General features: G+C 42.5%; 3 protein-coding genes across 3 annotated transcripts in view; 2 read left to right on the plus strand and 1 right to left on the minus strand.

The window, feature by feature from the left end:
- Positions 1-202: 202 nt before the first annotated feature.
- LOC106566597 (glucose-induced degradation protein 8-B homolog) lies at positions 203-2,893 on the minus strand. Its single transcript, XM_014134755.3, has 5 exons — positions 2,814-2,893; positions 2,164-2,292; positions 1,864-2,060; positions 1,482-1,679; positions 203-1,170 (listed from the first exon to the last, which is right to left on the minus strand). The coding sequence occupies exons 2-5, from the start codon at positions 2,282-2,284 to the stop codon at positions 997-999; spliced, it is 690 nt and encodes a 229-aa protein (XP_013990230.1). The 5' UTR covers positions 2,285-2,292; positions 2,814-2,893; the 3' UTR covers positions 203-996.
- LOC106566598 (small ribosomal subunit protein uS12) lies at positions 2,598-4,480 on the plus strand. Its single transcript, XM_014134756.3, has 4 exons — positions 2,598-2,988; positions 3,684-3,843; positions 3,937-4,057; positions 4,298-4,480. The coding sequence occupies exons 1-4, from the start codon at positions 2,985-2,987 to the stop codon at positions 4,442-4,444; spliced, it is 432 nt and encodes a 143-aa protein (XP_013990231.1). The 5' UTR covers positions 2,598-2,984; the 3' UTR covers positions 4,445-4,480.
- A 466-nt stretch (positions 4,481-4,946) lies between these two features.
- dnah12 (dynein, axonemal, heavy chain 12) overlaps positions 4,947-27,038 on the plus strand; it is a 39,448-nt gene continuing 17,356 nt past the window's right edge. Inside the window, exons 1-35 of the mRNA XM_014134758.3 lie at positions 4,947-5,052; positions 5,390-5,598; positions 5,780-5,867; positions 6,024-6,050; positions 6,227-6,416; positions 7,750-7,819; positions 7,972-8,130; positions 8,243-8,438; positions 8,530-8,718; positions 8,873-9,026; positions 9,149-9,240; positions 9,345-9,523; positions 9,613-9,748; positions 10,155-10,280; positions 10,409-10,543; positions 10,628-10,821; positions 10,927-11,161; positions 11,672-11,857; positions 11,996-12,196; positions 12,381-12,575; positions 12,681-12,802; positions 13,106-13,241; positions 13,355-13,501; positions 13,679-13,798; positions 15,508-15,664; positions 18,108-18,280; positions 18,378-18,530; positions 18,651-18,890; positions 18,989-19,234; positions 20,871-20,990; positions 21,099-21,208; positions 25,736-25,919; positions 26,107-26,247; positions 26,361-26,444; positions 26,546-26,734. Coding sequence (XP_013990233.2) covers positions 5,414-5,598; positions 5,780-5,867; positions 6,024-6,050; positions 6,227-6,416; positions 7,750-7,819; positions 7,972-8,130; positions 8,243-8,438; positions 8,530-8,718; positions 8,873-9,026; positions 9,149-9,240; positions 9,345-9,523; positions 9,613-9,748; positions 10,155-10,280; positions 10,409-10,543; positions 10,628-10,821; positions 10,927-11,161; positions 11,672-11,857; positions 11,996-12,196; positions 12,381-12,575; positions 12,681-12,802; positions 13,106-13,241; positions 13,355-13,501; positions 13,679-13,798; positions 15,508-15,664; positions 18,108-18,280; positions 18,378-18,530; positions 18,651-18,890; positions 18,989-19,234; positions 20,871-20,990; positions 21,099-21,208; positions 25,736-25,919; positions 26,107-26,247; positions 26,361-26,444; positions 26,546-26,734 — 5,259 coding nt within the window. The 5' untranslated portion in view covers positions 4,947-5,052; positions 5,390-5,413. The remainder of the gene's footprint in view (positions 5,053-5,389; positions 5,599-5,779; positions 5,868-6,023; positions 6,051-6,226; positions 6,417-7,749; positions 7,820-7,971; positions 8,131-8,242; positions 8,439-8,529; positions 8,719-8,872; positions 9,027-9,148; positions 9,241-9,344; positions 9,524-9,612; positions 9,749-10,154; positions 10,281-10,408; positions 10,544-10,627; positions 10,822-10,926; positions 11,162-11,671; positions 11,858-11,995; positions 12,197-12,380; positions 12,576-12,680; positions 12,803-13,105; positions 13,242-13,354; positions 13,502-13,678; positions 13,799-15,507; positions 15,665-18,107; positions 18,281-18,377; positions 18,531-18,650; positions 18,891-18,988; positions 19,235-20,870; positions 20,991-21,098; positions 21,209-25,735; positions 25,920-26,106; positions 26,248-26,360; positions 26,445-26,545; positions 26,735-27,038) is intronic.

Raw genomic sequence — 27,038 nt, forward strand, 5'->3', positions numbered from 1 at the left:
CCAAGCATCGGCAGTCACCACTGTTATATAATAACCTGCAATCAGATGAAAAAAGTGAGATTCCTGCACATGTTGGTGTCTAAACAACATTTTCCACCCTCTGAGAAAGTAAGCTATCGGTTAAATGGCATACTGACGAGACTGACTAACACAATATCATCACGTATTTTTTGGTGCAAATATAATGAACAACCAAACCATATCAAGTGTTCCAAAATAGTATTTTATTCCATAATGTAAATAATCCAGTTGTAAAACTGTCATCATTAGATGAATTTATGTCTCTGAATGTATTCACATTATAATCTTGTTGGTTCAAGATAATACAGGATGAAAGCTAAGGTTGCAACAAAACCCTGACATTACAGGGTACTGGCAGCTTAGAAGCATTCAGTCAGTACCCAGCTTTGGCCCCTACTCTACAATTCATGAGAAACTGAAATGTTTTTTTGTTGTTGAGAAAAACATTTACATTACATTTACGTAATTTAGCAGACGCTCTTATCCAGAGCGACTTAAAACAAAATGTACTGTAATTGAGACAGCGGACCACAGCAATGGGAACCAATTGTTCTACCCCAACACCACAACCTCATTCATTTGTTTATTAGTTAACACGTTATAGTCCCAAGAGCCTAATTTAGGCTTTAACACACCATCCATATGCAAAGATGGCTAACTTTCCCTGCCAGTAGACAGAAAAAAAATAGTGTAACTGTGAAATCTGCAAAAAGGAAATGTTCATATACAACTATCTACTGCAGACATGTCTTATAATTTTACTTCATTAAAATACAAGGATTTATATTTCAGACATTTACGTTTCAGGCAGCAAGTCACTTTAAAATACAAACTATGCAGTGTTATCAAAGTCTCCCAAAAAGCAACCCACAAAAAGAAAGAAAAAATATTGTTTCAGTCAGTCTCTGTCAGAGTATAAATAGGTAGGAGGGGAGTCCCATGAGTTTACACCAGCATACACAGCCTGGTGTCCTCTCACTTTGGGTCCTCGATTGTGCCCTTGCTGAGGTCTGTCATTTTGGGGTACTTGACTTTCTTTTGGTCAAGTTCGTTCTGAGCCCACAAGAGCAGTTTGAGGAGCTTGGCCAGTTTGGGCGTTGACTCTCTGTTTTCGTAGTCCAGCACAGACTGGTTCACTTCACTCCACACCTTCAGGAAGCACACAGTGGACAGGAGGTATATTAAATCAGCATCAGTTATAGGTCAAAAGTTATGGCTAGAAGGGATACAGCTTTTGTCAAAGTAATGTCAAATGTTGAATTTTTGAGCATTTTAGCTAACCCTAACTCTTTTCCTAACCTTAATTCTCCTAAGCTACTACGAAAAGTCAAATCTGAAAAAAACACTATCCCATCTAGTCAAAACCAAAGTTTATGTACTGACAAAATACTGAAATAGTAGTAGAAACTTGCAATATGCACATTATTATCTATTTCTGGATTATGATAAGTGAGAATAACCTTCTGCCTCTGCATTGTGTTGAGGAGGTCTCCGAAGGGTGACTCCTCAGGGTTGTCGAAGGCCAGCAGGGCCAAGGTTCTCTCCATCTCTGTCAGACACTCTCTACTCTCCTCCCCCTGCTCTGCCAGCTGGGACTGAGCAAACTCTAGTGCTGCCTCAGTCTCTCTCAGACGGATCAGCTCAATCAGGTGCTGCTGCTGCAGAGGGTAAGAGCAGTATGCAGGGACGGTCAGGGGAGGAAAAGGAATATGGACAAAAAACAGTGGAGGGAATAAGGAGACAAAAAGGATAGAGAGGAACAGACGGCAATGAATGAAGAAAACAGCAAACAAAATAAGACTGACAGAAGAATTATAACAGTAGAGGCAATCTGCTTTTTACCTGTAGGTGAAAGTACAGGTAGCGGTTTGTATCGAGCAGTTCTGGGTGCAGGCTGTTGATGAGTGCGATGGCCTCCTGTATCTGTCCCTTCAGGATCATCTCCCGGATCTTTATCCTCTCGTCCAGAGAATCCAGGTCCACACTGGGCTCGATCCCAGACTCCATACGGAACTTCTCAGCTGCCTCCTTAAACCCCTCTGTTCAAACCAAAGATATACAATTCTCTGTTTAGATCAGGAAAACTAACATCTTTCTGTTACCAGGTTTTTCATTGTATGTCTGTGTGTATGGTTCCTATACCTGTCACCAAGTAGTTCATGATGAGCCTGTTCATGTCGGCCCTCTGAATGTGGACATTGTTGAGCTTCTCCATCCACTCTTCTCTCGTTATGTCCTCCGGCTTTTCACTATAACTCATCATGAATTGTTCTACAAAAAACATGTCCCCTCCATCATTGCCATGTTTATTGTAATTTGGCTAAAACTAAAGGCTGAATGTTGAACACTGCGGTTAACTACTATGGATTGAAATAGTGGGTGTGTCAGTTGTACAGTACACTTAATTATTATAGGTTCAACATGCCTTATCATATAGCACATGAAAGTATGGTTAGAAAATGTAGAATAACGACCATGCTGTAAAATTGTTGTATGAGATTGCCATGGACGTCATCTTAACGCCAATAAAGTATTCGTAAATAACGTAGGGGATAGCTATGTGAGTGTCATTTGGTATAAGCCGGAAGCTCAATTACTGCGGCCTTCGATGAAAACCACAACATTGAAGCCTTAAACTCAGCCGCTATCAAGCAAAACAACGCCGTCTATTTGCCCTCATAGAAATTGTACAAGATAGAAATATGTACAGGGTTAGTTTAGTAACGTGAATATCTATTCGTACGAGTCAACTGTATTTTGGAAAAGCAAATATATTATTTTAAATACTGTACCTGATATTTTGCTGCTACTATTCAGCGCTAGCAATCAAGAGCGTCACACAGGAAAACTCACGGGATTTCATTGATTCCCCCAAAATGATTGGTTAGAGACTGCGATGACGCTTCGGTCACGTGGTAAGAATCGTGCGTGCGGCTTTTTTTCAGTGCTCAGACACTGAAGCAATGGGTGAGTCCCCAATAATTGGAATAATACGTTTATTTGATTGATCTAACACACAAAAACTGTATTGACAGTAGTCACAATATGATAGTATGTCATCACACCATGTAGAGATGATTGTCGTGTATTATACCATACGAAAAGTCGGCAGCACCAGCCACATGTAGCTAGCTGCCACATGTGAGAAAGACGTTTCTGATATAAAAATGGATATCTAGTGGGTTAGAGATGTCAACTAGCTTGCTACCTTAACAAAACTCCCCTTCAGTGTCCATGTAGGATACATAATGTTGCAGGTTGTTCGTTGGCTTATCTGGCCTCTTCTTGGCAGCTGCTTTCTCTCCTCACCTCTGCGATGATGTGAGCACGCCAGATAATGATGCAGTCCTTACATTCACAGACCACTAGATATTCCCGTCCTTATTGTGCATGACTGAAGAAATATGGTTCAATTGTATACTTGTGATGTATTATATTGATACTAGCACCTGCTATCTTTAAACTCAAGCCGGTTGTTGGAATCCATGGCCATTCTAGTCACTACCTACCACTGCTGTTCTACATAGCCAATTCCCACACTGGCGCTGACATGACCTGTGGAAGAAACATGCATTGATAATTTTATTAGCTGTCAGTCAGTCTAGGGTAGTCATTTGGCATAATACTTCATACTGTCCATTTTGACGTTCCTCTTTCTCCAGGCAAGTGCCGGGGTCTGCGTACAGCCAGGAAACTGCGTAACCATCGCAGGGAGCAGAGATGGCATGACAAGCAGTATAAGAAGGCTCACCTGGGCACTGCCCTGAAGGCCAACCCATTCGGAGGGGCATCTCATGCCAAAGGCATTGTGCTTGAGAAAGTGTAAGACAACACTGTAATTTAGCCTATTACCTCATACTGTATGTTTTGGCTTCCACAATTAGCTAGCTCAAAACCATCTCTCCTTCTTCCTAGGGGTGTTGAAGCTAAGCAGCCCAACTCTGCCATCAGGAAGTGTGTCAGGGTGCAACTCATCAAAAATGGCAAGAAGATCACAGCTTTCGTCCCCAATGATGGCTGTTTGAACTTCATTGAGGTAAGATGTCTACCTGCATAGACTTTTCTATTTCTCACCACAGCTCTCTATTTCACATGACTCATCAAAGGTACATTTTATTTACTCAAGATCATCCATATATACTTTTGATTTAGTTTTATTATAAATTTGTCATCTGATCTTTGGATTCTGTCATCTTTGGACTACCTGCTCATAATTGTTAATTGTCAGGCATTTCATCATAACCACTGTTTTCAAATCGTCTTCCCCTCTCATCAGGAAAACGATGAGGTGTTGGTGGCAGGATTTGGTCGGAAGGGGCACGCCGTTGGTGATATTCCTGGTGTCCGCTTCAAGGTGGTCAAAGTAGCTAATGTCTCACTACTGGCCCTTTACAAAGGCAAGAAAGAAAGACCTCGATCATAGAATGTATACACTCAAACAATAAAAAGTGGAAAATTAGTTTTGATGTGTCTGTCCATTTTTCTAGGTGTTTATGGGGATATGAATAAAAAAAAAAAAAATGATATGCCTTAGACTTTAATATTTTCTATAGGCTTTATAGTTTTGCATTAAATTGAGTAGACGCGTATAAAGGAAGCTGAACTGGATAGACACTAATTGCGTGGTTAAATTTGTGATTAAAAAAAATAATTATTGAACCTTTATTTTATCAGGGAGTCATAATGAGACCAAGGTCTTTTACAGATCAGCCCAGAATTACAGAAATGCACACATCAAAAAGAAAACAGTCATACAAAACAAACACATGGTGGGATAATGGTATTGTTGCAAAGTATTCTTTATGCACCTAAATGTCTCCACATGCATAAATTGAAATGCATGATAGATAATGCCACACATTGAGAAAATGTGCATTCTGCAATCAGCAGCAGTGTGCTGTGCCTCCAGCAGGGGTATCCATATGGTTGTTTACAGTTTCTATAGCAACAGACTTGTTTTCCTCCACTTTCAAGCAACTGAATTCTGCATAGACAGGAGTTGCAAACAAGTATTAACAAAAGAGAGCAGAGGTAAGTTATACACATTGCATGCAAACCTTGCAATTTTTTTACATTTCACTTGAAATAATCTCTCGACTATGAATGTACATTTAACGAATGACTGACTCATCGATAATTCAAACTAGCATGGCTAGCTAGCCACACCAACGACTTAAACTTCGAAGGTACACAGTTAACATTAGCATAAGCAAGCAAGGCAAGTGCTTATTGACTTAATAAATTACTTTAGACTTTTTTTTATATATATAAAACGATTATGGCAGAAGAAATGCATTGGCTGTGTTTGCAACTAAAATGCAATGTTAACTGATGGTTCAACAGGCTAAAGAATTTGCAATGTTGTTAGTGTCTTCCTTCAGTAGTACCTGAGATGCCTACCTCCGCAGGGGTGTTCAAGCCCCCCATGGGAGATGGCCTGAACCAGTACTCTGTCCTGCCACCCATCCCAAGCACACGTTTGCAGGAGGGGGCTGCAGAGGACGAGATGACTGTGCAGAAGAAGCTGCTGAAGCACAGGAGAAGTAAACAGCAGCAACAGCAGCTGCATAAGATCCTGTATGTCCCTTGAACTTTTTGTTATTAAATGTCAAGCCATAAAGTCACTTAACTGCTATAGTTCTGAGATATTTAGGATGACAATACACATGATTGTCATCCCCTCTTTCAAGTACAATGAGTCAAATGCAAGTTGTTTTTGGTTGCTGTAGTATTCATATTGTGCTCTTTACTCTTGTAGGGTTGCTAGTGCAATGCAGGCATACAAGAACGCTAAGGATTTAAGACCAGTGGCTCCCACATCCCCTGAGCCAGAGTTCCCCCCTTCTGTGAGATATAATGCTTTCTTATTGAGTTTCTCAGGCGGGTCTCTTACAGACACCTGTTATGCTAATGCATGTCAATTTACTGCATACATTTTAAGTTTCGCTGCAGGTAATTCGCGTGTCAGAATTTCTCAAAGTTGTCACCTCTTTATTTCACAGATGAGCAGTGAAGACCGAAGGCGTAGAGTAAGTTGGTTGCTTTTTGTTTTGTTAAGTCCCTTCTGGTCTCTGAAAATTGGGTCTTTTGTTTTTTGTGAGATGCCAACAAAATACTATGTTCCAAGTTATTTGTGTTAAAAATCAAAAGTATCAACCTATTTTCCTATTTCCGCACTGTCGCTCCATTGTGGCCACACCTGCAGTTGAACTACATGTTCCTGAAGGAGTGTGTGGAGGGCAGTCCTGTGGTGCCCATCCAGCAGCAGTGGCTAGATGCCATGCTGACCCGCATTCCTCCCCAGCTGCGTGTGGGCCCCGGGAGAGACGAGCTGCTGCAGGACCTATGTAGGGAGGTCAGCGAAAACTTCCTCAGCGGGATGGTCAAACACACAGGTGTGTGTATTCATGTCTATCTCTGTGTGTTTACACTTGAGACATTTTTTTTTGAAGTGTCACTCCATAATTATATAATAATTCCAAATACAGATATTTTTTTTAACTACATTGTGGATCACTCTAATTGAGTTTTGAAACACTAAAAGACAATTCATTGTCAAACATGGTACAGGCGTAATCTATATTACATTACATCATCTATACATACACATGTATGCATAAACCAAAAAATACAGTAGAATAAAGGGACAGTTGGGCACTTATATAGAAACATCTCAGTTGAAGGATAAGGTTGCAGGCTTTGGCGCAGGCATTTACATTGTTACCTGATAAAAGTGGACACAATTTATTATTTTCATCTAGACTGTTAAAATGATAATTTTGTCTGGATAGCTGACATAACAGATCATCCCTAATGTCACTGTATAGCCCACAGTAAAGCAAGACATGAACTTCTGTTTCAATGGAACCATGGTTACAAAAAGTACATACTGTACACATTTATCTAAGGGAGTGTTTGTGTCTCAATAGTGAGAGATGCCACATCTACATTTTGCAAAAGAGCTTCAGTATTGGAATTGCAGGAAATTACCTTTAAAACTGCAAAAATGTATTTCCACCCAATGGCAAAATGTGTAGAATTGCAGGAAATTTGCTTTAAAATAGCAAACATTTCTCTCTGCCCCTTGAAAAAATGTGTAGAACTGTAGAAAACGTGCATTAAAACTGCAACATCTTATCTACGCCCCATGGCAAAATGTGTAGAATTGCAGGACATTCACTTGAAAATTGACATTTTTCTCTCTTCCGTCACGAGGGGGGCCACTAAAATGTTTTTCCGCTTGGTGAAGGGGCCCCCCAACCAGATCTCGCTTAAAGCCCCCAAAAGGCTAGAGGGGTTATGTCCCTGGGGTTATGTCCCTAAAGTTTTTAAAAAGCAGTAGGTGCGTAGTTTGTTCCTTTCGGGTTTGTTTATCAGTTGGTACCATTTTAGGTCATTGCTCTCTAAAAGTGTTGATTTAAAAGCATTTCGGTCATTTCTAGAATACACTCTGTATCAGTGAGCTGAGTCATATGGATGAAGATGAAAAAAGGCATTGACATGGAAAACATTTCTTTGCAATTGCAAGATCACTAGCCCCCAAAAATATGTTTACATAGACATTCATTTGGTGTGGTCTCTGCCATTTCTTTTACAAACACCGAGCCACTGGTGATGCCATAGAGTTTTGTAGCCCATATCGCCTTGAATAGCAGCGTTATATTATTTAGTTTTTAGCCATATCGTAGATTGTGTCTCACATCAGTATTTACAATCTGTCCCCTTTAGTGAATACTGTGCTCCAGAAGCCACAGATGAAAGGGACAGTTCTGGCAAGACATAGAACTCCATCAGCAAAGTGAGTGTCTCAACAATACACACCCAGCATGTTCATAACTAATCAATACACCACAGAGACGGATTGGCATATTGTGGCAAATAATGTGCCATTTATTGATTGAATTTTTGATTAATCATATTTTGTCAACTATACTTAATATTTATTTGCAGAGCTCTCGATTTCTCCAGACCATGGCATGACAGCTTTGTGAGAAGTCGCAAGGAGATAAAGGAGAATTTACACATTCTTCATCCAGTGATGAGGATAATCCTGGACATCGGCTATGGTGCATTTTCACATCTGCTATTGGTTGATCTTACTGACTGCAGGTAAAATTGTTCTATCACAGCACCACAAGTATAAGAATAAACACCTGATTTTCTTCAATTTCTGTCTTCATGTATGTTTTTATTATGTATTTTTCTTCTGTGTTGTGGTAAGGTCCACGGGACCTGTAGCCTGCGAGAGCCTGAAGCACAAATTGGCAGTGGAGTGTGAGAGGATCGAGGAGCGCATCATGAACACCTGGTTTCCCAAGGTAATCCACCTGCTGACCAGCAGGGACATGCTGCAGGGGGTCAGAGCCGAGAAACTGGACTCTTTCTACAACTGTGTTTCCACACTTATCTCCAACCAGGTGAGAAGGTGAGGTTTTGATCAGTACTGGTGTTTTTAGGAGCAAGTCCAGCATGTCTTGATGTTCTGTTTTTGGTTGCGTTTTCCCACAGTTAAGATCCTTAGTGGAGAGAAGCGTGGAAGACTTTGTCAGCTTATTCGATCCACGCAATGTCTACCAGTTGCCTCTCTTCCGCATGGATCTGACTTTTGATGATGAGAAGATGGAATTCTATCCCAGCTTCCAGGACCTTGAGGAATCTGTTTTAGAAATTCTGAACCTGATCACCAACACCATGCAGGTATCAATCTCACGTGTGTGTCAGGATATTTTTTGTCACACAAATTAATATGCTTCATAATCAGTGTGAATAAATACATATTTGATCATAGTCCATATTTGGCTTTTCATCTTTTTGGTGACAAATCACTCCTATGTCTGATGTGGCTTCACAGAAAGTCCAGACGGTCCAGTCTTGGCTGGCTGAGGCCAACAGCTCTGTAATTGATGCCAGACTGGCGGACCATGTCCTGCTATGGGCTCAGACCACCATAAGGTCTGCCGTACGTAAGAACCTGGAGGAGCCTTATAAACACTTCCAGAACTATGGTGAGAAACTAACATTCTAATGTATATCAATTCAAGAGAACTGAATAGCCCAGCTACTTGGTTGAATGAAAGTGAATATTGTGAAGGTTTATCTGTCCTAAACCCTCATTGCTTCTTTACAGTTGACAACTATGATTGGCTGGTCAATGGGACAGCACAGGGTATAGTGGACAGGTTCGTTGAGGAGGAACACTCTTTTGATGAGTATACTGAGGTAAGGGAGAGCAAGACAGAGGTCAGGTTTGATAGCTACACATTTTGTATATGGAGTAGTATATGGTATGAATGTAATATGTGTGTCTGTGTCTTGTTCCACAGAAAGTGGAAGAGTTCTGTGTCCTGTCTAAGGAGATTGTCAGTCTGCCGGCGATAGCCCACTTTGCCATGGTGCGTCTGGACTGTGAGGAGCTGAAACAAGGGCTGGCCAAGACGGCTAAGACCTTTGCTCAGATACTCCTGGAGAAACTAATCACCAACCACAGAGAGCACAGTCTGCAGTAAGATCACAGATTGATCCACCATTTATAAATACAGTAAATAATTGTCATATTCAGTGCAAATCTTCCTCCTCTGTGCCTCTGCCAAGGATCTGCCAGGAGTTTGAGATCATCAAGGAGAAAGCCCTGAAGGTTCCTGAGACCACGGAGGACATGACTGACATGATAGCTTACATTGGTCATGCCAAGACAAAGGGCATTGAGGAGCTCAATGCCAAAATAATGGTAAGTAGTTGATGAACAAGGGCCTAATCCTGTCTTAATACTCATGTAGTGCATAATTGGGAAAGGGGGATAGTCAGTTGTCCAACTGAATGCATTCAACTGAAATGTGTCTTCTGCATTTAACCCAACCCCTCTGAATCAGAGAGATGCGAGGGGCTACCTTAATCATCATCCACGTCATCGGCGCCTGGGGAACAGTGGGTTAACTGCCTTGCTCAGGGGCAGAATGATAGATTTTTACCTTGTCAGCTCTGGGATTCGATCCAGCAACCTTCTGGTTACTAGGCCCAACGCTCTAACCACTAGGCTAATTGACTTGTAGTAACTACTGTGTAACTACTGTGCAACTACTGTGTAAATGTGTGAGACTCATCATGAGCCTCTGTACCCTTTTATCTTCTGGCAGGAGACCCACCACAGACTGAACTACCTGTTGGACGTCCACATCTTTGACCCAGAAGACCTTGAGTTGAACTCTACAGTCCTCATCTGGCCACAAAAGATATACCCTGTGTTCGATCTCAATGATGAGGTAACATACTCCTTCATTCTGGATAAAGCAAAAACATGTTGCATGTCAGTGAAGGGGGTAATTAAGTCCTTCCACTACCATTTTTGCTTTATGAAGAAAGACCAATCTTGTGCTGCGTCCTTCTCCAGGTGATGTTGAAGGCCAAGCAGAAAGGAGAGCAGGAGCTGCTGAGCCGTAGAGAGAGGCTGATGCTGGAGCTAGAGAAGCTAGGACGCAGAATGGAGGAGTTTGCAGAGTGCTCCGAGCTGGACATGATGCAGCAGGTAACAGCACAAGCGCTCTGGAAAGTGTCTGTTAAGTTGATTAACATATCAGCCCATTTAGACTGATCTTTAACTTTTGATCAGTATGTGACTGATGTAAGGACAGTCCAGAAAAGGCTTCAGGATGCTGAGGAGGCCATCGACTTCATCAACAAAGAAGAGACCCTGTACAAATGGGACCTGTCGTCTTATCCCGTGGTGGAAGTCATCAAGGAGAGCATCGAGCCTTACCAGAAGCTCTTTGGCCTGGTGCTGAAGTGGCAGCGCACTGAGAAGAGGTCTGTGGGCTGTTTAGGTTGTTGTCACCCTCTCTATGTCATGTAATATGCCGTAGGTCCGAAAACAATGTATGGTTGCTTCATGTCCCTGTCTGAAATGTTCAGGTGGATGGACGGATCCTTCTTGGACCTGAATGGAGAGAGCATGGAGGTGGAGGTGGACGAGTTCTTCAGGGAGATATACAAGATGCTCAAGTTCTTCCAGCAGAAGCAGAAGAAGGCAGAGCAGATGGCGGGAGGAGGGGTGAAGAGGAGGCCCGGGGAGGAGGACCCGGGGAAGCAGGAGCGCCCCACTGCACTCATCTGCTCCACAGTCATGGAGCAGGTCAAGGACTTCAAGGTAACTACGTGGAAACAATTACCCTGTGAGAACTTTTGTTTAGTGTTGGTCGGTTGTTTGTTGGGTTATAATGGATTTTTAGACTATAGACCAGTGGTATTCAAAGTCGGCGTCACTGCGGTGGGGTCGCCAAAATTAAAACTACATTTTCTAGGAACAAAAATTAAGAGTATAGATTATTGTATGTTGCAATGTACAAACGTTTTTGAGAATGATAATTTGAATAAGAAAAAAGAAAAAAAATGTTGAGTAAATGTATTTATTGGTTTCTTTTCATTTTGATGAGATATAAGTGCAATGAATTTAAGGTTATTTATTGATGCAAAAATGGGACAGATTTTTAAGGTTATGTCATTAGATTTGGCCAAAAATGAGGTCCCCAGAAATTCTGCCGGAAGAAATTGGGTCCCTGCTGAAAAAGTTTGAATACCACTGTTATAGACCATAGATTTACTGTAGATGTATTACCTAATGACTTGACTTCTACTGCTAATGCGTTTTTGTTCCCAGGAGCACATCCCCACCGTGTCCATTCTGTGTAACCCAGGTATCAGGGCTCGCCACTGGGTTCAGATATCTGACATTGTGGACTATGACCTCACGCCTGACTCTGGCACCACCCTGCGGAAAGTGCTCAAGCAGAACCTCACCCCGTACCTCGAGCAGTTTGAGACCATCAGTGCTGCTGCCAGCAAGGTGAGAAAATGGGGATCATTTAATGAGATAGACTTGTGTGATATGGGATAGCCCACAGCTAAGGATGCTCTGAACTGAAAAGCTCTAGTGTGAAAAGCCTACTTAAAGGGCTGATGAATATCTTCATTTCTCCTACAGGAATTCTCTCTGGAGAAGGCCATGCAGACCATGGTGGAGGTTTGGGATGGAGTTTCCTTCCACCACCACCCCTACAGGGAGTCTGGGGTGTCCATCCTCACCGCTGTGGACGAGATCCAGACCATGCTGGACGACCAGATTGTGAAGACCCAGACCATGAGGGGCTCACCCTTCATCAAGCCCTTCGAGAGTGAGATCAAGGTGGGCTTTATGTCAAAGCAACACTTCTTGTCCTCCCTCTCTCTTTCTCACCCTGGATAAATGCTTCCTGTAGGTGCTCTTCCCCAAATCCTAACCTTAACCATTATTGGAGAAAACGCTAAGCTGACCCTAGAACAGCATCCAAGGGCGATTTGGTCCTACTCTGATCCTCTTTGTGTGTCAGGTGTGGGAGGAGCGTCTGATCCGTATCCAGGAGACCATAGACGAGTGGCTGAAAGTGCAGGCCCAGTGGCTCTATCTGGAGCCCATCTTCTCCTCCGAGGACATCATGCAGCAGATGCCTGAGGAGGGGCGGCTCTTCCAAACCGTCGACAAGCACTGGAAGGAGGTCATGAGGCACTGCGTCAAGGACCCCAAGGTAGGACAGCTTTTAGGTGGCCTCACAGGTGCCAGTATGGGGAGGATAAACGGGTCTTTATAAGGGATGTCTTTGAATGTACATAGCCATTTTGAATTTGTGCAGATATTGTCAGCGACCTCGTTGCCTGGCCTGCTTGAACGACTCCAAGATTCCAACAACCTTCTTGATAAAATCATGAAGGGACTGAACGCCTACCTGGAGAAGAAGCGACTCTTCTTCCCTCGGTAATGAAATGTACAGTATTTTGAAATGTTTGTCTCTAGTTGTGCAAGAATTCAGATTTAATTCCTTCACCTCCCTCCCATTCCTTCACCTCCCTCCCATTCCTCCACCTCTCTCCCATTCCTCCACCTCCCTCCCATTCCTCCACCTCTCTCCCATTCCTCCACCTCTCTCCCATTCCTCCCATTCCTCCACCTCTCTCCCATTCCTCCACCTCTCTCCCATTCCTCCCATTCCTCCACCTCTCTCCCATTCCTCCACCTCTCTCCCATTCCTCCATCTCCCTCCCATTCCTCCACCTCCAGCTTTTTCTTCCTGTCAAATGATGAGATGCTGGAGATTCTGTCAGAGACCAAGGACCCGTTGCGCGTGCAGCCCCATCTGAAGAAGTGCTTTGAGGGCATCGCCAAGCTGGACTTCCTCCCTAACCTGGACATCCAGGCAAGTAGATCGATCAGTGGAAGCAGATCATGTTAACTTAATTTACTAGAAAAGCAGTGAAGTTTTTCTCCATCCATTAATCAATTTATCTATTCATCCACCCATCCCTCCAGGCCATGTACAGCAGTGAGGCGGAGCGTGTGCAGCTCATCCAACTGATCTCCACCTCAGAGGCACGGGGAGCCGTGGAGAAGTGGCTGGTGCAGGTGGAGGACATCATGCTGCGCTCCGTCAGGGACGTGGTTGCCCGCTCCAGAGTGGTGAGATTACTCCACCACTACCATATGTATATAAACTATGGTATGATGGGACACAGTACAAAGCGTATAGTGTAATCGGATATTCTACTATTACCGTATATATGCTAGAAAACAATATGATGCCAAACTAAGATGTTCTTACCAAGAGGGATTACATCCTCCCTCCTGTGTGTGTAGGCCTACGGTGAGACCTCTAGGAGTCAGTGGGTCAGGGATTGGCCTGGCCAGGTGGTGCTCTGCACCTCTCAGATCTTCTGGACCCTGGAGGTCCATGAGGCCATCGGAGGAGGAGCTCAGGTAGGGGAACCAGGACACGCATCACTGTCATCTCTACCATGATGACCATTACCAAATATACAGTTGAAGTCGGAAGTTTACATATACTTAGGTTGGAGTCATTGAAACTTGTTTTTCAACCACTCCACAAATTTCTTGTTAAAACCTGTTATGGACAGGAGTTCCGCTAAATGACACAATACATTTTTCTAACAATTGTTTACAGAGAGATTGTTTCACTTATAATTCACTGTATCACAATTCCAAGTTGACTGTGCCTTTAAACAGCTTAAAAAATTCCAGAAAATGATGTCATGGCTTTAAAAGCATGTAATAGGCTAATTGTCATTATTTGAGTCAATTGGAGGTGTACCTGTGGATGTATTTCAAGGCCTACCTTCAAACTCAGTGCCTCTTTGCTTGACATCATGGGAAAATCAAAAGAAATCAGCCAAGATCTCAGAAAATACATTGTAGACCTCCACAAGTCTGGTTCATCCTTGGGAGCAATTTCCAAATGCCTGAAGGTACGATGTTCATCTGTGCAAACAATAGTACGTAAGTATATTGGTGCAAAAAGTACAAATCAATCCCAGAACAACAGCAAAGGACCTTGTGGAGATGCTGGATGAAACAAGTACAAAAGTATCTATATCCACAGTAAAACGAGTCCTATATTGACATAACCTGAAAGGCCGCTCAGCAAGGAAGAAGCCACTGCTCCAAAACCGCAGAAAAAAGCCAGACTACAGTTTGCAACTGCACATGGGGACAAAGATCTTACTTTTTGGAGAAATGTCCTCTGGTCTGATGAAACAAAAATAGAACTGTTTGGCCATAATGACCATCGTTATGTTTGGAGGAAAAAGGGGGAGGCTTGCAAGTCAAAGAACACTATCCCAACCGTGAAGCACGGGGATTGCAGCATCATGTTGTGGGGTTGCTTTACTGCGGGATGAACTGGTGCACTTCACAAAATAGATGGCATCATGAAGGAGGAAAGTTATGTGGACATATTGAAGCAACATCTCAAGACAGTCAGGAAGTTAAAGCTTGATCGCAAATGGGTCTTCCAAATGGACCATGACCCCAAGCATAAATCCAAAGTTGTGGCAAAATGGCTTAAGGACAACAAAGTCAAGGTATTGGAGTGGCCATCACAAAGCCCTGACCTCAATCCTATAGAAAATCTGTGGGCAGAACTGAAAAAGTGTGTGCGAGCAAAGAGGCCTACAAACCTGACTCAGTTGCACCAGCTCTGTCAGGAGGAATGGGCCAAAATTCACCCAACTTATTGTGGGAAGCTTGTGGATCCTAACTGACCTAAGACAGGGAATTTTTACTAGGATTAAATGTCAGGAATTGTGAAAAACCTGAGTTTAAATGTAAGTGGCTAAGGTGTATGTAAACTTCCGACTTCAACTGTAGCTATGTCATACGCTCATGAAATTCAAATGGCCACTTCAGTGTTTCCTCTATATTCATTTAGCAGTGGTGACCTAATATATATATTTCTGCCGAGATGCGCTTTTAAATGCATAGTCATTGGCTCAATGACTGGAAGTGTATGAAAACAGCTAGCATGTCAATGCGCTAACGCTAGTAACAATGCAACCCCCCCCCCCCCCACCCTTGCCTTCACTGCTGAAAGAAATCCTAGGGAAACACTGCCACTTAGTTGAGGAGATTTGTATGATAGTCAACACACTAAGAAATGTATTTCTCTTTAGGGTCTGAAGAATTACTACCAGCAGTTACAGAGCCAGCTGAAGGACATAGTGGAGCTGGTAAGAGGCAAGCTGCCCAAGCAGACTCGCACCACGCTAGGGGCTCTGGTCACCATCGATGTCCACGCCAGGGATGTGGTGATGGACCTGATAGACAAAGGTAATGTTCAGTAGGCTTTAGTACATTTTTATATGGTACAATGCTGTTATAATATACACCATGAAAGGAAATGGAACTGATATCAGATATGTACAGTGCGGTGTCCCTCAGAGCAGTTGCCTTAGGCCGTTACTTTTATCATTGTTTTTACAAGAAGCTAGAATGACTATGTATGCGGTTAATCCCCACTCTACATGTCAGCACCCAAAGCCAGAGAGCTCACTGAAATTCTAAATAAAGAGTTTCAGTCAGTGTCAGAATGGGTGATTAATAATAAACTGGTCTTAAATATATCTAAAACTAAAAGCATTGTATTTGGTTCAAAACATTCTCTAAAACCTTAACCTTTACTGGTTGTTACATGATAGGTGTGACCATTGAGCATGTTGAGGAAGCGAAACTCCTACGTATAACATTGGATGGTCAATTATCATGGTCAACTCATATTGACAAAGTTGTTGTGAAGATTTTGTTCTGCGTTTTTGGTCACAAAAATCAACTGTACTAATTGTTCAGGCTCTGGTCTTTTCCCATCTTGATTACTGTCCGGTAATAAGGTGCAGCAAATCCCCTATTCGGACGGGATTAGTTTTACTTTTACTTGGGGATGTAATTATGTGCACGAGCACAAACCACCAATACATTTTAGTCCCCATCTGAATCTGCCGTGTCAGTCATTTTTACATGGCAGGAGAGTAACAATCCCAGCCAGAAATAACCTACTGTTTTTTGCAAACTCCTCGTATAACACTAGTCCCGTGCTAATCGGAATCCCTGTGTTTTGAGAGAAATGTCTGAGTTTGACAGGTGTTGCTCGCGGTTTGAGCAAGAAAACAATAAGTGATTCGATAAATTTAACAAAGTGCTGCACATAGCCTATATATGAAGGGCCTAGATGTATCAACTTTCACAGTGAATGCTTTTGTTTATACGTTTTGTGTGAATTAATTGAACATCGCCAAATGCATCATAAAAAAATATTGCGCCTATTTAATGAAACCCTTGCTGTTAATAGATCGCAAAGCAGCATACAACTGAGCTAAATGTTTGGAAATGACAACTTCAGTTTCTCAGTTTCTAAAAACGCATATCAAGTGCAAGTGAGCTGTTTAGTTCACATCTGAAGGCTGGGGGGCATTTAGGATTTCTTCTACTGCGGATCGCTAAAATATCCTAATGATTATGATCACACTTCTTCAATTCAAATATTATGGCAACACTACAGTATACCAAAGATTGTTTGGTATGTTTTAGAAACTTGGGAACCAAGCTTGAGTTATCAGTGTAGTCTCTCATCGCCTGGACTTGTTGAAATACAGTATCTTCATGCCTAGAAAAAAACTCCAGGCTTTGGTCATAACTGGCAATTTATAGAAAAAAAAGAAAGAATTACAGGGGCCAGTTTGGGGAAAAAACTAATCCCGTCCGAATCGTCCTCTGGAATAAAGGACATTCTGGGGTAATAAATACATAACCAATGTTCTCTAGTAATACTAGTCCTGTGTGAATAGGGCTAAAGAAAGACCTAGCAAAGCTGCAGCTTGCTCAAAACAGAGCAGCACGCCTTGCCCTTAACTGCACATACAGAACTACCATCAACAACATGCATGCCAGTCTTTCCTGGTTGAGGGTTGACGAGAGATTAACTGCTTATCTTCTAGTTTTAATGAGAAATATTACTGTGACAAATTCCAGATTGTCTGCATAATCAATAACATTCAGCTCAGACACCCATACATACCTCACAAGACATGCCACCAGGGGTCTCTTCACAGTCTCCAAGTCCAAAACGAGTTCACGGCAACACACAGTTTTATACAGAGTCAGGATCGTATGGAACTCCCTTCCATCTCCAATTACTCAAGCAAACAGCTAAATTACCTTTACAAAATTGATTAAACAACAACTCATGAAACGTCGGGGACTGTGAGAGGGCACACACAGACACTCTAACACATATATATATTTTTGTTGTATTGTTCGTTCATTGTATTTTAAATGTGTGACTGTCTATCAGTGTATCAGTGTTTCGTTACTTGTCATGTTTTGTGTTTTTGTGGACCCCAGGAAGAGTAGCTGCTTCTTCTGCTAAAGCTAATGGGGATCCAAACAAATAAATAAATAAACAAATATGATGTCATATTTTCCTTAGGGCTGTGAAGACAGATGCCAATATCGAAATATTTTTTCCATGACAAAAAAATGTATTGCAAAGCAGACCAAACTCTTTGGTCCTTCAAAAACCTGCTGTATGTAACAATTTGTGTGATATAGCTTGGAAAATAAACAAATGTGACTGGATGACAATGTTTGTTTCCAACATTAGGGCTGTTTTCCTAAAGAAATGAAATCCGCTAATGTGTTTTGTTTCCTTGCTACGATACTAACGAGTTTTGCGATATTGGTGTCGTCCCGGCCCTAATTTCCTGTTATTCTATGACAGGTGTGTCCCATGAAACAGACTTCCAGTGGTTGGCTCAACTGCGCTACTACTGGATCAACGAGAATGTGCGTGTACGCATCATCAACTGTGACGTCAAGTACGCCTACGAGTACCTGGGAAACTCCCCTCGACTGGTCATCACGCCACTGACAGACAGATGCTACCGCACACTGGTAAACCACCCCGAGAAACATGTAGTCTGAAAGATATCTCACTCAGGTCACTCCCAAACTTTAGACTAACATTTCATATTTTTACTTTATGTCTTAGATTGGGGCGTTCTACCTGAGTCTTGGGGGAGCACCCGAGGGTCCGGCAGGGACGGGGAAGACGGAGACCACCAAGGACTTGGCCAAAGCCCTGGCCGTGCAATGTGTGGTCTTCAACTGCTCTGACGGCCTGGACTACCTGGCTATGGGGAAGGTAACTGAAGCTGGGAATAACAGCGAATGTCAATCAATGTCCAATCCCTGTTTACTACACGTGTGGTCTTTATTATAGCTGGCGATAGTGCACCTTCATCTCTGTCTTCCTGTCTCTCAGTTCTTCAAAGGCCTTGCGTCGTCAGGTGCCTGGGCCTGTTTTGATGAATTTAACCGCATTGAGCTAGAGGTACTGTCTGTGGTGGCCCAGCAAGTCCTGTGCATCCAGAGGGCCATCGAGTTGAAGCTGGAGTACTTTGACTTTGAGGGCACCGTGCTCAAACTCAACCCCAACTGCTTCGTGGCCATCACCATGAACCCGGGCTATGCAGGACGCTCAGAGCTCCCAGACAACCTCAAGGTACAGAGGAGGATACACTCTTTATCTTATGCAATAGATTGATTTAAAAACTCTCCATGTTGATTCAACAGTATTTCACCCCTATTCATCCACAACAGGTGTTGTTCAGAACTGTGGCCATGATGGTGCCTAACTACGCCCTGATAGCAGAGATCTCCCTGTACTCCTATGGCTTCCTGAACGCCAAGCCCCTGTCAGTAAAGATTGTGATGACCTACAGACTCTGCTCTGAGCAGCTTTCCTCCCAGTTCCACTACGACTACGGCATGAGGGCCGTCAAAGCTGTACTGGTGGCCGCAGGGAACCTCAAACTCAAGTTCCCAGACGAGAATGAGGACATACTGGTGTGTCTAGAAAAGTTGGCTTATATTGATATGTTATTATGTATAAATGATATATATTTATAAACTGGGTGGTTGGAGCCTGAATGCTGATTGGCTGACAGCCGTGGTATATCAGACTGTATACCACGGGTATGACAAACATGTATTTTTACTGCTCTAATTACGTTGCTAACCAGTTTATAATAGCAATAAGGCACCTCGGGTTTGTGGTATATGGCCTATATACCACGGCTAAGGGCTGTGTCCAGGCACTCCGCAATGCATCGTGCCTAAGAACAGCCCTTAGCCGTGGTATATTGGCCATATACCACACCCCCTCGTGCCTTATTGCTTATATATATATATATATATATATATATATATATATATAGCCACTACTCCGTATATATATATACACCCAGTAGATCAGCTTTAATATTGCAGATAGATTGTAGCTTCCATCAATATAATTGTCTGCATCACTTCCAACCCCCCATATATTATTTTGGTAAATATATTTATATACATATACACATACCCACATATATATATATAAACATACATATACATACATAAACATATATGTATATATATATATACTGCTCAAAAAAATAAAGGGAACACTTAAACAACACAATGTAACTCCAAGTCAATCACACTTCTGTGAAATCAAACTGTCCACTTAGGAAGCAACACTGATTGACAATACATTTCACATGCTGTTGTGAAAATGGAATGGACAACAGGTGGAAATTATAGGAAATTAGCAAGACACCCCCAATAAAGGAGTGGTTCTGCAGGTGGTAACCACAGACCACTTCTCAGTTCCTATGCTTCCTGGCTGATGTTTTTGTCACTTTTGAATGCTGGCGATGCTTTCACTCTAGTGGTAGCATGAGACGGAGTCTACAACCCACACAAGTGGCTCAGGTAGTGCAGCTCATCCAGGATGGCACATCAATGCGAGCTGTGTCAAGAAGGTTTGCTGTGTCTGTCAGCGTAGTGTCCAGAGCATGGAGGCGCTACCAGGAGACAGGCCAGTACATCAGGAGACGTGGAGGAGGCCGTAGGAGGGCAACAACCCAGCGCAGGACCGCTTTTGTGCAAGGAGGAGCAGGAAGAGCACTGCCAGAGCCCTGCAAAATGACCTCCAGCAGGCCACAAATGTGCATGTGTCTGCTCAAACGGTCAGAAACAGACTCCATGAGGGTGGTATGAGGGCCCGACATCCACAGGTGGGGGTTGTGCTTACAGCCCAACACCGTGCAGGACGTTTGGCATTTGCCAGAGAACACCAAGATTGGCAAATTCGCCACTGGCACCCTGTGCTCTTCACAGATGAAAGCAGGTTCACACTGAGCACATGTGACAGACGTGACAGAGTCTGGAGACGCCGTGGAGAACGTTCTGCTGCCTGCAACATCCTCCAGCATGACCGGTTTGGCGGTGGGTCAGTCATGGTGTGGGGTGGCATTTCTTTGGGGGGCCGCACAGCCCTCCAGAAGTGTGATTGACTTGGAGTTACATTGTGTTGTTTAAGTGTTCCCTTTATTTTTTTGAGCAGTGTATATATATATATACATGGTATAGTTAAAAAATAAGGGCTATGTAAGGGTAGTCGCTTACGTTGAATGTTCTATGTTTTCGGCACTACCAGCTCCTGAGGTCCATCAAGGATGTGAATGAGCCCAAGTTTCTCTCTCATGACATCCCCCTTTTCAATGGAATCACCAGTGACCTGTTCCCCGGTATCTCTCTCCCTGTGGCAGACTATCAGGTTGAGATTTTCCTTGCTTGTTTTTATGTACTCTGTGTTGATAGAAGATGTTGATACTGTATGTGCATTGCATATTTAAATGTCTGCCGTCTGTCATGTGTTTCCCAGCTGTTTCTGGCTTGTGCTGAGGAGTGCTGTAAGAACCACAACGTTCAGCCAGCTGAGGTCTTCAAGGAGAAGATCATACAGACCTATGAGATGATGATAGTCCGTCATGGGTACATTTTTTCAAGCAGCATTCTTTTATTTTCTTTCTGAACTGAAACTCAATCTAAGTTGCATCTCATAGGTATTTGTATTTATTATGAATCCCCATTAGCTGCTGCCAAGGCAGCGTGTGTTATCATCTGTGTCTATACAGGTGTCTTTGCCTATGTTTGTGTTGTTTCACAGTCCCCGCTTTTCCATAAGGCGTATTTTTATCTGTTTTTTAAATCAAATTTTACTGCTTGCATGAGTTACTTGATGTGGAATAGAGTTCCATGTAGTCATGGCTCTATGTAGTACTGTGCGCCTCCCATAGTCTGTTCTGGACTTGGAGACTGTGAAGAGACCTCTGGTGGCATGGCTTGTGGGGTATGCATGGGTGTCCGTGCTGTGTGCCAGTAGTTCAAACAGACAGCTCGGTGCATTTAACATGTCAATGCCTCTCACAAATACAAGTAGTGATAAAGTCAATATCTCCTCAACTTTGAGCCAGGAGAGATTAACATGCATATGATTAATGTTAGCTCTCTGCGACAAAACTAGGGCCTGTAGGACCTGCCTTGTTGATAGTGCTGTTAAGAAGGCAGAGCCGCGCTTTATTATGCACAGACTTCTCCCCATCTTAGCTACTGTTGTATCATTATGTTTTGACCTTGACGATTTACAATCCAGGGTTACTCCAAGCTGTTTAGTCTCCTCAACTTGCTCAATTGCCACATTATTCATTACAAGATTTTGTTGAGGTTTAGGGTTTAGTGAATGATTTGTCCCAAATACAATGCATTTAATTTTTTTTATATTTAGGACTAACTTATTCCTTGCCACCCATTCTGAAACTAACTGCAGCTCATTGTTATGTGTTGCAGTCATTTCAGTCGCTATAGTAACTGACATGTATAGTGTTGAGTCATCCGCATACATAGACACACTGGCTTTACTCACGCCAGTGGCATGTCATTAGTAAAGATTTTAAAAAGTAAGGGGCCTTGACAGCTGCCCTGGGGAATTCCTGATTCTACCTGGATTATGTTGGAGAGGCTTCCATTAAAGAAACCCTCTGTGTTCTGTTAGACAGGTAACTCTTTATCCACAATATAGCAGGGGGTTTAAAGCCATAACACATATGTTTTTCCAGCAGCAGACTATGATCGATAATGTTAAAAGCTGCACTGAAGTCTAACAAAACAGCCCCCAGAATCTTTTTATCATCAATTTCTCTCAGCCAATCATCAGTCATTGGTGTAAGTGCTGTGCCTGTTGAATGTCCTTCCCTATAAGCATGCTGAAATTCTGTTGTCAATTTGTTTACTGTAAAATAGCATTGTTTCTGGTCAAACAAAATGTTTTACAAAAGTTTACTAAGGGTTAGTAAGAGGGGCCTTTACTATTCTTAGCTAGTGGAATGACTTTTGCTTCCCTCCAGACCTGAGGGCACACACTTTCTAGTAGGCTTAAATTGAAGATATGGCAATATCGTCTGTTATTATACTCAGTAAGTTGTCAGACCCTGGTGGCTTGTCATTTTTCACCTCTTCCACCCTCACTTTATGTAATTCTACATCATAATGCTTGTCTTTCATAATTTGGTCAGATATACTTTTTATTTTTATTTAACCTTATTTAACTAGGCAAGTCAGTTAAGAACAAATTCTTATTTACAATGGCGGCCTAACCCGGCCAAACACCTAACCTGGATGACACTGGGCCAATTGTGCGCCGCCCTATGGGACTCCCAATCACAGCTGGTTGTGATACAGCCTGGAATCGAACCAGGGTCTGTAGTGATGCCTCTAGCACTGAGATGCAGTGCCTTAGACTGCTGCGCCACTTGGGATGTGCAGTGTCAGCGTTTGTTGCTGGCATGCCTAAGTTTGATAATCTTGCCAATGAAAAAATCATTAAAGTAGTTGGCAATATCACTGGATTTTGTGATGAATGAGCCGTCTGATTTAATGAATGATGGAGCTAAGTTTGCCGTTTTGCCCAAAATTTCGTTTGAGTTTATCTTATTTTTACAGGGACAGTGCACATTAATCAACGTTTCAGTAAAAGTGCCGGTTTTAGCCAGCCGGCTCATTTTCAACCGCAGTCCCTGGGCAGGTTATTAAAAACAATTACAATATAAACAATCATTGAGCAGTGAGCACACGTAGAGCAACATAGGACAAGCAAGACATAGCATACAAACAGAGCAACATAGGACAAGCAAGATGTAGCATACAGACAGAGCAACATAGAACAAAAAGACAAAATCCATAAAAGCAACAGAGTGGTTCCACACCTCACAAGCTACAGACAACATGGAAAGCGGCAATACACAGCTAGGGATTATGTTCACAAATCTGATTGACCTTTAGCCATGTCTTCATGCATTTTGTGAAAGTGTGATATGTGGTGCAGTTATGTGTGTCTGATGGCAGTGTATTCCAGACATGGGAAGCTCTCACAGAGAAAGCAGATTTACTAAAGGTGCTTTTCCTTAAGGGAACTATACAGTCACCTCTCATGGCAGACCTTGTGGATTTAAGGTGCTCTAAAGCTATAATTCTTTGTCATTTATCTTTGTTTCACAGTGTCATTTCTTCTTTTTTTCTGTATAGTCACATGCTTTCTCAATTTGCAGTACGTTTGCCAATCGGTTGTGCAGCAAGACTTTTTTGCCATTCCTTTAGTCTCATCCCTCTCAACCATACCATTTTTCAATTCCTCATCAATCCACAGGGATTTAACCATTTTTACAGTGATTTTCTTAATGGGTGCATACTTATTAGTAACTGGGAGAAGCAATTTCATAAATGTGTCAAGTGCAGTGTCTGGTTGCTCCTCATTACATCCCACGGACCAACAAATATTCTTTACATCAACAACATAGGAATCACTGCAAAACGTATTGTATGACCTCTTATACACTATATTAGGCCCAGCCTTTGGAACTTTTGTTTTCCTAGATATGGCTACTATATTGTGATCACTACGTCCTATGGATTTGAATACCGCTTTAAAGCATATTTCTGCAGCATTAGTAAAGATGTGATCAATACATGTTGATGATTTCATTCCTGTGCTGTTTGTAACTACCCTGCTAGGTTGACTGATAACATGAACTAGGTTGCATGCACTAGTTACAGTTTAAAGTTTTCTCTTGAGTGGGCAGCCTGATGAAAGCCAGTCGATATTTAAATCACCCAGAAAATATACCTCTCTGTTGATATCACATGCATTTCACACATAGTATCCAGATACTGATTGTTAGCACTTGGTGGTCTATAGCAGCTTCCCCCCAGAATGGGCTTTAGGTGAGGCAGATGAACCTGTAGCCATATTACTTCAACAGTATTTAACATGAGATCCTCTCTAAGCTTTACAGGAATGCGGTTCTGAATATAAACAGCCACACATCCACCTTTGGCATTTCTGTATTTTCTGTAGATCTTATGTATTGCTACCACTGTATCATCAAATGTATTATCTAAGTGAGTTTCAGAGATTGTCTGAATATAAATGTAATCTGTTACTAGCAAATTATGGATTTCATGAACCTTGTTTCTTAAGCTACATATGTTAATGTGGGCTATTTTGAGCACTTTTCTGTAATACTTGATAGTTTTTATTGCTTTACTGGGAAACTTAGCAAAGGTTGACATGCTCATGTTACTTATGTTAGTGCAGGGTGAGCCGCACACAGTGGACTTCCTACTAGGGCACACCGCCTCAGTGCTAACAGTATCACTGGGTCATAGTGTATGCAGTAATCATGTGCCTATCTGTGTGATCAGCAGAGGCATTCAGGGCAGAGGGACATAAATTAGGTTACTTACATTATGTCTACCAACGCCCCTTGTATAATGTACATTTGCTGAAGCATTATGACAACTCAGCGACACAATGGTAGGGATTAACTGAGCTGGGCTTGGGTCATTGAGAAGTCATTGTCTCAACGCAGAATTATAATGCTGTGAAAGGTTCCAAATGGTTTGGGTGGATCCCATCGTCCTTATAAAACAAGCTTTGTTTCCAGAAGGTATCAAAATGGTCAATAATTGTTACACCCACAGAGCTACGATAGTCTCGTAGCCAGTTATGGAGGGCTAAAAGTCTGCTGAACTGTTCAATGCAACGATTTAGGAAGGGCAGGGGGCCAGATATTATGGGGTGTTTGTTGGTGTCAAGTAGTGACATCCTCCTGATTCACTGTCATTTTAATGAACTGACATGGCTTCACCGGTACCTACGTTCAAATCCCATTTTATTTGTCGCATGCTTGGTAAACAGCATGCTTGGTAAACAGCATGCTTGGTAAACAGCATGCTTGGTAAACAGCATGCTTGGTAAACAGCATGCTTGGTAAACAGCATGCTTGGTAAACAGCATGCTTGGTAACAGTGAAACGCTTACTTACGGTCCTTTTCCAACAATGCAGAGTTTAAGATATATAAATGATAAATACATGTTAAATGATCGATGATGATAGAAGATAATGTTAAGTGGAATATTGTTTTGAATAATTTTTGCATTGCCCCTACTGGTGTGTATCTCAGATTTATGCTGGTAGGAGAGCCGTTTGCTGGTAAGACCAAAGTCCTCCACGTCCTGGCCGACACCCTGACCCTGATGAACGACAGGGGTTACAATGAGGAGGAGAGGGTCCTCTACCGTACGGTCAACCCCAAGGCCATCACCATGGGACAGCTTTTTGGAGAGTTTGACCCAGTCTCCCACGAGGTGCGACTCAACCCTGGAATATTCATATCTCTCTAACATCATTACAATCATATATTCAGACTGTCTTTCAATATCAATCGTGTTATTTTTATTTCTTTACGCCAATGGTTTTGCTGTTTAGATTGTATCTTACATTGTGTTTGAGTTTTTTCTTTTCTCTCTCCCTGTCTCTGTTGGTGTTGCTCAGTGGGCAGATGGGATTGTGGCCAACACGTTTCGTGAGTTTGCGTCGTCGGAGACCCCGGACCGTAAGTGGGTGGTGTTCGACGGGCCTATAGACACACTGTGGATTGAGAGCATGAACACTGTGCTCGACGACAACAAGAAGGCAAGAATATGAGTCCACAACAAATATCATCCAATATAATGCCTTAATGACATACCAGGTGGATGCATAAAGCAACTGTAACTACTTGCTGTATGCTTCCTTCTCTCCCACAGCTGTGCTTGATGAGTGGAGAGATCATCCAGATGTCCAATCAGATGAGTCTAATCTTTGAAGCCATGGACCTGTCTCAGGCCTCTGTAAGTCAACAAGCCATCAACACACTTACAGGTACAGGTAGACTTCTTCTCTTGTCCAACAACAGTATGTTTCACGAATCTGTAAATCTATCCCTCCCCAGCCGGCGACAGTGAGCAGGTGTGGTATGATCTACATGGAGCCTTCTCAGCTGGGCTGGGAACCCCTGGTGACCTCCTGGATCAACACCCTGCCAGAGCCCCTGCAGGCTCCAGAAAACACAGGCCTGCTCATGGAGCTCTTCCACTGGCTCCTGCCCCCCTCCCTCAGGATGCTACGCAAACAATGCAGGGTGGGTGGACCACAAGCTTTAAGTCCAGAAGCATCAATTGGAGTTTGATCCTGTATATCGGCTATTGCCCTGCACCACAGTGTGTGTGTGTATATATATATATATATATATATATATATATATACACACACACACACACACACACATACAGTGGGGAGAACAAGTATTTGATACACTGCCGATTTTGCTGGTTTTCCTACTTACAAAGCATGTAGAGGTCTGTAATTTTATCATAGGTACACTTCAACTGTGAGAGACGAAATCTAAAACAAAAATCCAGAAAAATCACATTGTATGATTTTTA

Source organism: Salmo salar, chromosome 13 (assembly GCF_965601325.2).
Source record: "Salmo salar chromosome 13, fSalSal1, whole genome shotgun sequence".
Lineage (NCBI taxonomy): Eukaryota > Metazoa > Chordata > Actinopteri > Salmoniformes > Salmonidae > Salmo > Salmo salar.